The 13,129-nt window shown below is 40.4% G+C and overlaps 1 protein-coding gene across 1 annotated transcript; it reads left to right on the plus strand.

The window, feature by feature from the left end:
* Window positions 1-7,234: 7,234 nt before the first annotated feature.
* LOC308119344 (protein FAM163A-like) lies at window positions 7,235-8,867 on the plus strand (the record flags this gene model as incomplete). Its single annotated transcript, XM_080479294.1, has 2 exons — window positions 7,235-7,327; window positions 8,490-8,867. 2 exons carry the CDS (start codon window positions 7,235-7,237, stop codon window positions 8,865-8,867), a joined length of 471 nt encoding a protein of 156 aa, XP_080335420.1.
* Between the last annotated feature and the right edge of the window lie 4,262 nt (window positions 8,868-13,129).

A 13,129-nucleotide genomic window follows, 5' to 3' on the forward strand; every position in this document is an offset into this window, starting at 1 on the left:
GCTGACTGCGAGGATCGTTTCATTTCCCACTGAGAAAACGAATTAAAATGTGACACCTCTCTCTCCTGCCTCTCATCTCCTACTTTTCACTGTCAAGAGATGACAAAAATGCTAAATATAGTCCTGCAAGTGGAGCGTGAAACCTCTCCACCTCTCTTAACAGCTCCAACTTTATGGAGGTCGAAGTAAGAGCATTTTGTGGTAACCCGAACAAAGATTTAATCATCTCACTGATGAGCTCTTCATGCGCATTTTGTATGTAAAGGAGAGTGAGGGAGGACTTTCCAAACAGCGTGTGTACTGTACACCAGCACAGTGAGGTAATTTGGTAGTCGTATGAAAGATATTAAAACCACTGCAAATACAGTTCAATGTAATAAACTACTCTCAGACTTTATTGTCAATATAGCAACACCAGCTCATGCATAAATGAACAGAGCTCTAAATTTTATTTTATGAGTACAGGTTGGATCATATCGGCTTTGTTCGTGAGGAGTCTCCTCTCTGGTGGACGGCTCTAAATACTTAATGAACTTCAGCCGCCATCCCTTTGAACAGGTGGCCAGAAACTGAAGCAACTTTTTTTTTTTAGTTTTAGTCATTATTTTCACGCTATAGGTTTTAGATTTGTCTTGTGTGGCACTGAATCTATTCCAGCTGCGAGATGTCTTGAAGCGTTGTAAACTCGAGGTGGCCGATGTGGTGCCCACATGTGCCCAGCAGTCCGCTGGCACCTTGTGAGTAGCCTCCGGGGCATGGTCTGAAAATGTCAGTACAAATCACGTAGTTTGAAGCTCAAATAGTTTGGGATTTGTGAAACAAGTAGCTTTAGCGGAAAACTCTATCTTCGCCTTATTGTTTGGTGCCACAGGAAACCTTTGTGAGAGTGTGCATAACTGATCGACACAGTTTATGATGTCACTCCTCCGCTTTAATAAAAGCATTGAGCACACTGTTTTCGATGGAGACCTGTGTCTATCCTCTCTGTATTGATTCTCAGTCTGTGCAGAGATGCATTTTAAAGATGGATGCTAGAACAATACTAGATTTTTGAGATTCCTCATCTGACTGGAATAGGGATATTTCCCTACCATGATGCTCAGTACCAATGAAGTAGCTCCCAGTTTCAAAAAAGCTGAGGACCCCTGTTGTAAAGTTAATCTGGACTATATTTCTTGTCAACATGCCCCCTGGAAAGCATAACTATTCAATGATACTTAATCAATTCCTTGTCAAACTGTAAATAACTGGATTCATCTATAAATATTAAAAATGTCAGACGATTATATAAATTGCAGCAAAGTACAAGATCTTGGCATCCGAGTATGTATTCTGATTAATGCCGTGTTGCTCAGTCATAAAGGTGGAACTTCATTATCGATCATGCACTGTGAAGGAAAGTAGAAAGAAATTCTCAGATTTGAAAAGGACAGAATTATTCTGCAGTGAGAGTTCTCACTCCGCTCATCTACACCCCGCGATTGTGACCGACTGGATCAGCTGATACTTGGCAAAAGGTGGGATACACACCTTACCTTCTATAAGCTAAAAGTTATTTAAAGTTTGGCAGTTTATTAGGTTCGTGGCATGTGACCTCAGTCATAATAATGCAGTTTCAAATGAGCGAGCGAGAAGAAACATTATTCTATACGGGCATGGATTACAAGCTTTCCTTCTATAACAGCAACCCAACACTTGTTGGTGCAAAGCGCTACACTGCCTTTTCACTTTCTGTCGAATTGTGTTCAGTGTCCGACGACTTGACGGGGTTTTCACATGTATTTAGCTTTCTGTATGTCTCCGTTTCACTAATTGCAGCTCTGACCTAAGATATCAACTTTAATGATACCTGAAACACATACATCTGAAAGGACGTCAACATTTTTTTTAATGAGAATCTGAATCTAGAAATAATAATGACAGAAAAAAGAAACCGCAAGCAGAATTTTGTGGTGTTTCTTACGTTTAATTGATTCATCAAGTAAATAATTTACCAATCAATTGACATGATTTTTGATTGTGGGCCAAATTGAACGGACTCGTTCAACACTGTTGTACAATCTCTAACATAAGAGTGGTGGAGGCAGAGGGTCTGTTATGCTCTCCTAGACAAAACACTTCACATCATCCCTCAAAACTCTCCGAATCTCAAGGATGCGGCGCATCGTTCGCCCGTCTCTCGTACTTTGAGGAAAAGGATCCTTTTACGTATTTGGGCTGAAGCTTCCTTGACAGTTACACATTGTGTAACTAAAGTCTGCTGGTCACCTGGGACCGGTACAATTTAATGACATCAAGGAGGTTTTGTGCTGTGGAAATCAGACGCCTGTTGTCTCCACTGAGACTCGCTTATCCCCCTTCAACCCCTTTCACTTGTCCACGTCGGCAGCTCATGGGGTTTCTGGTAGCGTATGTCAGGCCACCGTTAGATCTGAGGGTTTTATGCATAAGATTGTGTGTGTGTGTGTGTGTGTGTGTGTGTGTGTGTGTGTGTGTGTGTGTGTGTGTGTGTGTGTGTGTGTGTGTGTGTGTGTGTGTGTGTGTGTGTTTGTGTTTGCTCCTGCTGGTGTGTGTGTGTGTGTGTTTTTGGGTTGAATCAGACAGCTCTGAACCCGCTGGGAGTCACACATGAGCGGGGCTGGATAAGATACCCTGACAGCGTTAGAGTGGAATCTTCCAACCTCTGTCACTTGGTGTCTTTGTTTCTCCAGTCTGTTGGAAACTCACTAATCTGAGGCTTTACCTCGACGCTACCCTTTCTAGCATAATTTGGCTGCATGTTAGTCAAAATCTTTTTATTTTCGCTTCCAGAAAAACCCCATTGTTTTGTCTGTGTGGATATACATCAGAGGAGGGCATAAATCCTGCATTAAATGTGCCACGGCAACTTTGAAGAGGGTTTTTTTTTTTTAAAACCGATAAAACGGGAGATGCGATGTACAGTGTGGTTGAACAAGTGAACGAGAGGTGCACAAAGAGAAGTAAAAAAGAGATGGCAAGCATAAAGAGGATGAGGAGACATAAGGTAGTGAGCTACGGAGTGAGGAGATGGAGAAATGGGGAGCAGGAAAGGACTTCACATCGCTTTTAACGACATTATCGTGGCCCGTGGTGTATATAATTTAGTACTATGACGCAATGGAAGATAGTGCAGCAAGTGAGCTGTCTGAGTGCAAGGCTCGCATGCTGATTTCAACACACACGAGCAGGGAGAAGTATTTCTTCTGATGATGGGACCAGAGAGCCAAAGGTTTTTTTTTCATGTATTATAATGTGGTGGTTTTGAAGGGGCATCATCGCTCTATAGGAGGCTCTTTTAGAAACTCACACCAAAGCACAGATAATAAGAAAGAAGCAGCCTTTTAATTGGCTTGATTTAATGTTTGTTTGTTTGTTTTCTTGTTAAAAACATCAATATGTAGGAGAAATCTGTTTGCTATTTTAATTCAAACAATGAATAACTCTGCCAGAAATCCAGAAATACTGTATTAGGGTAAATTATTGTCACATTGCATTTTCATTCTCTCTGAGTGTATTCGATTGTATATTCCTGTCATTAGGTGTTTATTTGGCTTTTTATTTACGACTGCCGGTGTCAAGAAATGAAAGCCCATAACAAATATATATCCCATATATCTCCTGCAAGCAGCTAATTTATTGCTTTCTGTCAGATAGACTAGTTAATAAGGAGGCCTGTTTGAGGCTCGATGATGCGTTTTCAGTGTGCATTGGGGTAATTACGTGAGTGTATGTCTTGATTTCTGTTCACTTGCTCCTCTGTGACTCTGTGCCAATCAGAGTTTTTTGTTTGATTTTATTTACCTGCACATTGAATAAATCGCCAGAGAAATGTTTAGACCTCCTTGCAGGTAATTTTTAATGTGAGCGGCGTACTATGTTCGTACATATACAGTATATATAATATATATACTGTATATGCACGTTTGCGTGCGTGCATTCACCTGTGCGTGCATGTAGTGATAGTATGTGACAGAGAGACTAGGCAATAAATTCCATGATGGCAATTATCCCTGCAGCTGTAAGAGGTGCCTTTGTATCAGTCCCAGCGAACTCAAATGACAGTAGAAACATGTGCACATCACATTTATTATGCTGAACCTGCATTGCAGTTATGCATATAACATAATGGCCATATGGCCACTGTGCACAGTAGGTGTTGCTGCATTCAGCATGGTAATCTATTCACCCCCGAGTGTTTGTTTCTCATCCAAAAGCAGTCCTTTTGGAATTCTGCTCACAATTGTTGCTCATAAACGGCCTGGAAATAAATGTCTGCGCATTGCACCCTTGCTTTTTATGGATCTTACTGCAGGACCTGATTTTATGTCACATGAAACAGCAGGTGGGAGGCATCCAGTTGATTAATCTGACATTTTGGTTCGTCAGTATTGTAATTAGTTTTGTGTAAATCCAACACGCGAGTTAGAATTCCTCAAACGTCAGTGTTCACTGCCTTATTTTTTTTTTTTTAAATATATATAATTTCAGTGTCAACTAAGACTGCACAGTATGAGGAAAAACATGCAGTGTGAGTGTGGCGATAATGACATTGTGAGAGGGTGTGGTGTTGATTTCCCCTGCTTTGGATTTGTACTTCAACTGACAGATGTGTGTTTTCTCAAAGACATAAGTTCGTCTTCAGCCACATTTTCCTGGATCATCCATGTTGCTTCAGCTGTGACACTCACTACGCTCTCTCTCTACACGCACATCCACACTGAGGCAGGCGTCAAGGTCAATCGTCCTCCTTCTCACATGCAAAACATGAGCGCATAGTGCAACATACAGTTCATTGCAGCTCACTCAGTCTTTTGTGATTTTCACAACAACCGCTGCCCCTCACAGTGGCTTTCAGTGGAGTAGTGGTTAACACAGTGGGATTATCCCTGGTTTGATGCCTTCTCTCTGTACAGACCCGTTCTCTGGTTTCACACCGTTAAGGTCAGTGGTGACTTAAAAGTTACAGACTCAAGATTGCAAGTGGAAGGCTGCTGATTCGAATCTCTTGGGTCAATCAAACATGTGGACGTCTCAGTCCAGTTAGTTGTTGTTAGTAATGTGTCCCTGTGTTTGGATCTGTTCGCTATGTGCTCTAAACCTTTTGCCCGCCGTAAGCTGGGACTGACTCCAGCCCCAACAGACAGCTGAATACTACTGAGTGTTTGGCAATCACCTCAAACTAACTATACACAAATATGCTCTGTGTGTTGCAAGCATGCTTGTTCAAACAGGAAAAAACAAAGTAATTGCTCATGGAACTAATATTTTTCTCAGTATTTTTCTCTTGCTAACCATTTAACCTTCTTTCTCCACCTGCAGGAGCTCCAGTGAGACGAGGTTTTAAGGGAAACAGTCCACAGACCTGTCATGTTTTTCTATCCTCTCACATTCCTCCACCTCCTCACTGCCCGCTGTCTTCTAATGTAAGTTTTCATCTCAGTTATTAAAGGTCAATCCCCATTGTACTTTTAGAAGATGATTTTTTTATATATATTTTTTTTTTACTCAAACGATATAGGTGGGTAACTTCCTATAATTCTGAAAAATGAGCCTCATGCTGAGCTGCAGCTGGTTAGCAATTCGCATTAAGACTGGGGGAATTCTAACCTGGCCCTGCAATGACTTTAAATTTAGTTTTAATTGCGCTTATGACTCTTTTTAAAACTATCATTTCCATTTTGTCTGAAATGTGAAAGATATTATTTCTGCTATTAAGAGAGTTATATTCCATAGGTGCTTTAATGTCAGTGTGCTAATTAGTTAGCTTTAGAGGTGTTTAGAGGCACCTGAGAGAGAGACTTGTTTTCTGTTTCATCCACCTTTCAGTCCTAATGAGTCCCTCCAGGATCTCACAAACTTTTTGGGGATTACAGTTGTAAAAAAATCCAACTTTATTTTGCGCACTGATGTAGAATTACTTACTAATCGCAGTGCAATCTGTGGTGTTTGTGATTTGTTTAATAGTAATTTGCGGGGGGAAAAAAAGTCAAATCAAGGACAAAACCTGCAATTTCTCTGAATTGTCTATTTGAAATAAATGTTCCACTTTTTGATGAGCTGAAAAACAAACACAGGATCTAGTAAAAAATCCTGGGCAATCATTCGAGCTATATTTTCAGGAAACAAACCACAGCACAGCTCCATTCATGGTTATTTGTTGCTGTCCAAGCTGCTCAATGAAACCATTTTTTTATGCTTCGAAGTGAAAAGGTGTCCATTCAGAGAGAATCCCTGCTTGTTTCACTGCAATGGTGCACAGACTGCTGAATAGTTTCCTCCACTTTCGAGAGAAGCACAAGTAAACTGTTATACTTGTCAGCCGGATAAGAGCTTTTTTTTTCCGTATAGTAATTCTAAGACGTCATAATCCCAACAATAACAACAGCTATCGATTAATTTAGTAATCCAGTATTCAATGACAGCCCTGCAAAATGTTTAAAATCCCAAAACTGGACTTGAATGAGGTTGTGCATCTCTCCAGTGGAAAACTAGTTTAGTCAATTATTTTTTCTCGGAGTTCAAGTGACCGCAGACTAAAGTGCAAAATGAAAGTATAAAAACAGTAATTTTGCTCATTTCATCCTTGCAGGCCTCTATTCTGTACATCAGGGTATCCTTTATGCAGTCACGTAGTGTTGACGCTGCTCAAACGATGTTACGTAACGTCTGCAAAGAGTTTATTCATGATCAACACAGTTCAAGTAAATATGGAGATATTATATAACTCAACACAATCGACAAAAGACAATGACAAAGAGCAAAACAAGCATTACAAAGTACAACAAACATATAAAACACACCAGTGTTGTACTATGAAACCAGAGCGAGAGAGGAAGGTGCTTATCCTCATCGCCCCTTTGGAGTCTCATGGACTCGTGCAGAATCCCATTAAAGCTGCTCTGCAGGTTTGTGGTGGACCAACGCTTTTCTGAAACACAATGTAATTACTCATCTCTATCGGTGAGCACAGAAACCACTCATCGGTTTTAAATAGCGGCCGCATGATGAACCAGTTACAGCAGATTTCATCAGTTTCTGTTACATCACAGTTGTAAAGGAACAGACTAATTCAGCATACATTGGATGTCTTTTCAGGCATTATAGATACCTTTGTGGGATGCAAGTGCAATTTCTTGTGTCAGATTTCCTCTTTCCATTGTTCCCTCTCTCTCTGTATTTTCCCCTCTGAAGGGTTTGATGGAGAGCTGGTCGAATGTCAGCAGGAACTATTGTTATAACCGGAGGAATTCTCGCCGGAGTGATACTGCTGTGCATTGTAGCAGTTCTCTGTTACTGTAGACTCCAGGTATGGCTACGTGTTTCTGCTATGTGATATGTTTGCTCAGTGATCTTTGACTGACTTCCTTAGAACCTTTTTGTTTAATGCTACAAATGACTTATAATCTGAATTAGTCACAAATCTCCTTTAATTTGTAATTCCATTCATCTTTTGTTGTATTGCTATTTTGTATCATAAATGATCATCATTACTGTGAAATTGATGAAATCATTGTTTTTCCAGGAAGACACACACGCATTCAACAAGACCAATCACAGATTTCTGATGTCCACCAAAGGTTGACCTGGACTCAGAAATTTTTTTCTACTAAATATTACAACTTGGCATGAGACAAACCGGTTGGTTAGAGGGGCTCGTCCTCCCACGTTAAATAGTTTAAGTTGGTGTTAGTTTCAGTCAAAAGCAGGAAGAAATTTGCCTAATTTAACACAGAGCAGGAGAAACCTGAAAAACGAGCACTTCTAGACGGTGAAAAAAAAATCTTATTGCCAGGTGAAATTTGGAAGAAATTTCCTGTGTGTGCTATAGCTCAGTTTCCATTGACATGTACACATAGAGGTCCATATACAGCCACTCAATCAAACAAGAAAATGTGTTTTACTCACATCACTGAATAAACAGATTTTAAGCATTGATTAATGAGCATGGGAGCTATCGGCCGGACTTGTCTTAACCTTTGATTTGCATGCAACATCAAATTCTAATTAAAATCTTTTAATTATAGTCTTTTAGCCTTTAAATATCATGTAGGTCCAAATTTCTCATTTACACAATGAGTCCTTTATAATGAGTTAACGTGTCATTTATCCTGATCTACTTAACACCGTATTCCTGATAAGTTTCAGGACACTTGGTTTTTCAGTCGTGTGCACTTTGTTGTAGCGTTGGGAGATTTTGCCTGGTTGCAAGCACAGCAAGTTTTATGTGGGCGATTGTAAAGATGCTTTTCCTCCTTCCATAACTTGCTGTGGGCTGTCTCTCGAACAAACAAACATGACAGTAGTATCAATATCTCATCGACCACCCCTGGGCAAGAAGATTAATAAGTTCAATTCCCACAGTGCTAAATTGTTCCTTTAATATCCTCGATGTCGGCTCTACAGTATTTTATACCAAATACTGAGCTCTTTTTCTCCCTTTGTGTCTCTCCTCTGATGTCCTCCTGCAGTATTACTGCTGTAAGAAAAATGATTCTGAGGTGGACGTGGGCTCGGTGGTGGGAGCGGACCCTCTCTCTCACTTCCCCTGTAACGCCTGCAACGCCCTGGCCATGGACGGCACGGCCATCACCCCGGTATCTCTGGATCAGCTGGACTCGGGCTCTCACCACAACCACTGCCCCTCTTGTTCACCCTACCCGGTTCGTGCTGGACTCACAGACGAGCTGCGTAACGGAGGGGAGCGGCTGGGCTTCCACACGTACTACGAGAACCCGTCTGCGTCGCTCCCCCTGTCCGCCAACCCGCCGGGCTCCGCTCCTCTGAGTTACTATAACCCCCCGGACATGTTTCCTCCCCCACCGCGCCCCTACAGCACCCAGGTCTGACCTCTGCTTCATCACAGACACACACACACATGTATAGGCATAGTTATAGACCCTTATCCAGCACACTCCCTTTTGTTTGGGGAAGAAATTCAGGTAACAAATCACGATACAGCACAACTACACGACCATGCTCAGTCCAGTCACATACCCAGGGATGTGACCCATAAACTGAGAGCACTAATTGAGTCCCTGTGTGTGTGTAACAAATCCTTCCAGAAGCCCTGGATGAGGTCCAACAGCAATTAGATCAGCGGGGAAATGGTAATTACAAAGTACAACCTCAGTTTGGTTCACCCAGGACCAAACCACACAAGGTACTTTTGTTCTTGTGGTGGCTGGATCACATATATGTTCAAGTGTAGGCGCCAAGTGCAAATAAATTATTGTAGGCATTCAGGCCACATAAGAACCAGGGACACATGCAGATGTATTAAGAGGGTTGCTCGGCACAATAAATAGCAGTTAATGTAACATGCAGGTGGTTGGAGTTGCACATTTTGAGCAATCCCTGCAGGCAGTGGTCCTGGGGATTCCCTGTGCGGCCTGGTTTTGGTCTCCTCCTGCTGCAACACACTTGATTACAATGAGCGGCTCCTTATTGGGCTTTCTTAGGAGCTTGTGACGACGTCATCACTGAATTCAGGTGTTTTGAAGCAGAGAAATGTCTCAAACATCAGGAAATCATGATTTTTTAAATCTTTTTTGGTTGTTTAAATTTCTGAAATGATTTCAGTTCTTTCAGCAATTATTCTTTTTCAGTGTTCTTTGTTTTGTGTGTATTATGTAATTTAGGAAACAATTAAAAACAGCCAGTGATCCCAGCACTTAGCAAACCCTGTGAAGGATTTTCACGGAATCATAAAAGAAAAGTTTTGTAAAGTAATTTGTAAATTATGGTCTTATACACCATTGACGGATTTATTTGTATATGTCCAATACTGTAACAGAAAAGGTTAGGACAAGGCACTTTTATAAGATTTATAGTAGATTAATGTCTTTACATTATCTATTTGAAAATTTACCCTATTGGTCCCTATACAAGAAAAGATTTTAAGACGGTCGCCATTTTTACAAGGCTCAGAGATCTAAAAAAAAATAATTAAAAAGTTGTGCAGAACAAATCTTATTTATATGAATACATTTATTTAATTTTGTCATCTAAATCTCATAAAAAACGTGGGAATAAACATGTTGTTCACATTGATAATGGACCACAATAAACACTTGGTCACACCAGTGAGCAGAAACACAATTAACATGGCAACAGTTTTCTCATTAATTACAGTTTTTTATCCAGTTTCCAGTGTCTTCAGCCTATTCCTCACACAGAACTCCTGCCTCGCATTTAAGACGCAGCATTTTAAAAGTCTTTTTAAGCTCCGTTTGCACGACAACGTTTCAAGTGGAAATGCATTGTTTTTTTCGTTATCATTTCAGAAAGGTTTTGCGTTTACACTGCAGCGTTTTTAAAAACTGTGTCCGTTGACACAGAAATGGCAGAACCGCTAAAAACAATATAGTTTTTTATTTTTATGTTGGACCACTAGTGGGTGTTGTTGTTTGTTTATGTAATGAAATCACCCAGACATAAGCGTAGAGAACGTTATAATTAATAACAATGGCGGGTACACACGACTCATCTGTGACGGGGAGTCCTGCCACTATGGAAGCCACTCGTATTGTTATTGGCCGTCTACTCACATATGTGCAGAAAAACTATTTACTACGGCTGTGGCGCGCCTGCTCAGTAGCGGCATTACCGAAAAGTTGCATTTTCCCACCTTTCCACAGAGATGAAGTTGGAACGTTTTCGAAAAGGCTCAGAGCGTCACTGTTATGCAAACCCACAACCTAAAACTCAACGAAAGTTTTGCCTTTTCACTTGAAAACGTTGACGTGTTAAACACGGCCTTAAAATCTTGTTATCATTGTCAAGCACCTGCCGCTGATGGTCCACCCAGCAGATCGCATACAGCATGCTCCTCTTTTTTTTCTACTTCTCTAAAAAAAAACGCCCGTCTTATATTCGGATCAATACGGTTATTATGACCAATTAACTTTGATTGTCAAATGTTAATGAGAAAAACAACATAAACTAACAGAAATTCAATTGTTGCTACTCTTTTCAGATCATTTAAAAATAGATCGCTTTGAGTTAAACAGCCTTTCTGTTGTTAATAAACTAAATGTGGTTCTCCAAATCTGATCACACTCTAATAACATTTAAAATGAGGTCTGTTAGGAGCTGCACAAGTTGTATATCGGCGTGTTTGATAAAGCGCTATTACCCACTACACCATGTTTGTTCTTAATGCAAAGGTTGGCGGTTCAATCCCCCAAGTTTCTCCCAATAGTGTTGCGAGCACCTTGCATGGCAGCAATCACCATTGGTGTGCGTGTGTGTGCGTGTGTGTGTGTGTGTGTGTATGCGTGTGCGTGTGTTCGATTGTGATGGATCATGTAAAGTGCAATGCGACTGCTCAGTGTGTGCTATAAATGTGAAGTGAAGTCGTTTTACCGACGTTAATCTCCCTCCCCGCCTCCCTGGGTTTACCTGAAAGGGCCAAGTGATTTAGTGAACCTGCTCACCCTCCGTCTCCTCCAGCTTACATGAGGGCTAACTGTTTTTCTATTGGTTGATATTTGTCAGCTGTCAAATCTGAGAGATTCACACGAGGCGAGAGGGAGCAGAAATACCACGTTTCTAAGCCATTTTTGTGCATCTGGCATTTGTGCGAAGGAGTCTGATTCCAGCCAGGAAGGTGTAAATGTCTTGTGCTCTCTCGCTTAACTGTAATGAAACCAGTAGAGTAAAAAGGGAGGTTTGTCCTGCAGTGTCTTCCATATAAGTTGATATATTGAACTTTTTCATGTTTACAGACTGAGATGTTAAAAGGATGAAGTTGGTGTGATAAAATAAAATACCATGTACCATATTTTACTGATCTGGAAGCTTACGTTTTGTATCTATAAGCCATCATATCTGCTACAGTACAGTGATAAGATGCAGTGTAATTACACAGTATATGCCTGAAACTATATATATATTTTTAAGGAGTAGTGTAGTTTTGTGGGAGATGTCAGGGTTTAGGTTTGTTGTAGTGAGTTGAGGTTTTTTTTTTTTTTCCTTCCATCTTGGTGTTCCTGTGTGTTACTGACAGTTATAACACAACAAATGAACACAATGAAAAGAGACTGGAAATGTGTGTTTTGAAATAGAAATCCACTTTAAAATGTAAAAAAAAAATATATATATATATAACAATGTTGAGTAATATCAATCGAATATGATTGTTTAATGACATAAAAGATATTTATTCACTATAAGATCACATTATTTTGTTTCCACTGAGCTGTGAGTTTCATCACATCTCCTTCTTCACCCCACGTCCTCTTGTGGTTCACGAGTAAGTGCTAATATGTAATTGTAAAATGCCCTGATGTTTCTTAATTTCTTTAATTTCACTCAGCGTTGGTGTTCATGGCCTCTTTGCCAATGTGACCTAACTCAACAAATCTGATTTTCATTCTCTGATAAAAGAGGCTTCGTTTTCGTGCTCACCAGTTTGTTGCACCACAAAGATCACGACAGCTGTATCAGAACCGAAGTGTGCGCCTTTTTTTTCTCTCTCTCTCTCTCCTTCTTAAGGTCCTGTTACTTGTTCTGATCGTTAAAAATTGTATTTTTACTGTATGAATAGAATATGTTTTCTTATACTCTGATACAGTGATGACAAAAATCCACCGTGTTTCACAAAATGTTCCTTTTTTTTGAGGAGGAATAAATGTTTATTTATCTGACTGGAGTTTTTCTTGCAAGTGTTTTTCCCACGGTGACGTCGATACACATGATGTGGAAATCACAGTTTCTGGTGAAATTGGAAGAAAATCCCGGCCACGTGATGAGACGGTGAATGTGGAGGAAACAGTAAGGGGGTCACAGAGGGGAAAATCAGTGGAAAAACAGGGAAATGAAACTTGGAGGAAACGCGAAACCAAACTATCTTCAAGAGTGAGAAAGCAAAAAAAAAAAAAAAAAAGACTCATGACTTGAATGGATAAAATTAAGAAAAACTGCCTTCTTGATTTGAGAATATGTGTGTAGAAATGTGGGTGACATCTTTCGAATTTGTTATTGCGCCTTCATGCTTTCATTTTTATGACCTGACCTGCTCAACTTGTTTCCCTCGTCTGGCTGCTCCGCCTTCGACAATAACACGGTGACAACTCTGTGTCACGCCAACAGCCCGAGGTGAAACATC

The sequence above is a fragment of the Lipophrys pholis genome (assembly GCF_963383615.2).
Source record: "Lipophrys pholis genome assembly, chromosome: 14".
Taxonomy (NCBI): Eukaryota; Metazoa; Chordata; class Actinopteri; order Blenniiformes; family Blenniidae; genus Lipophrys; species Lipophrys pholis.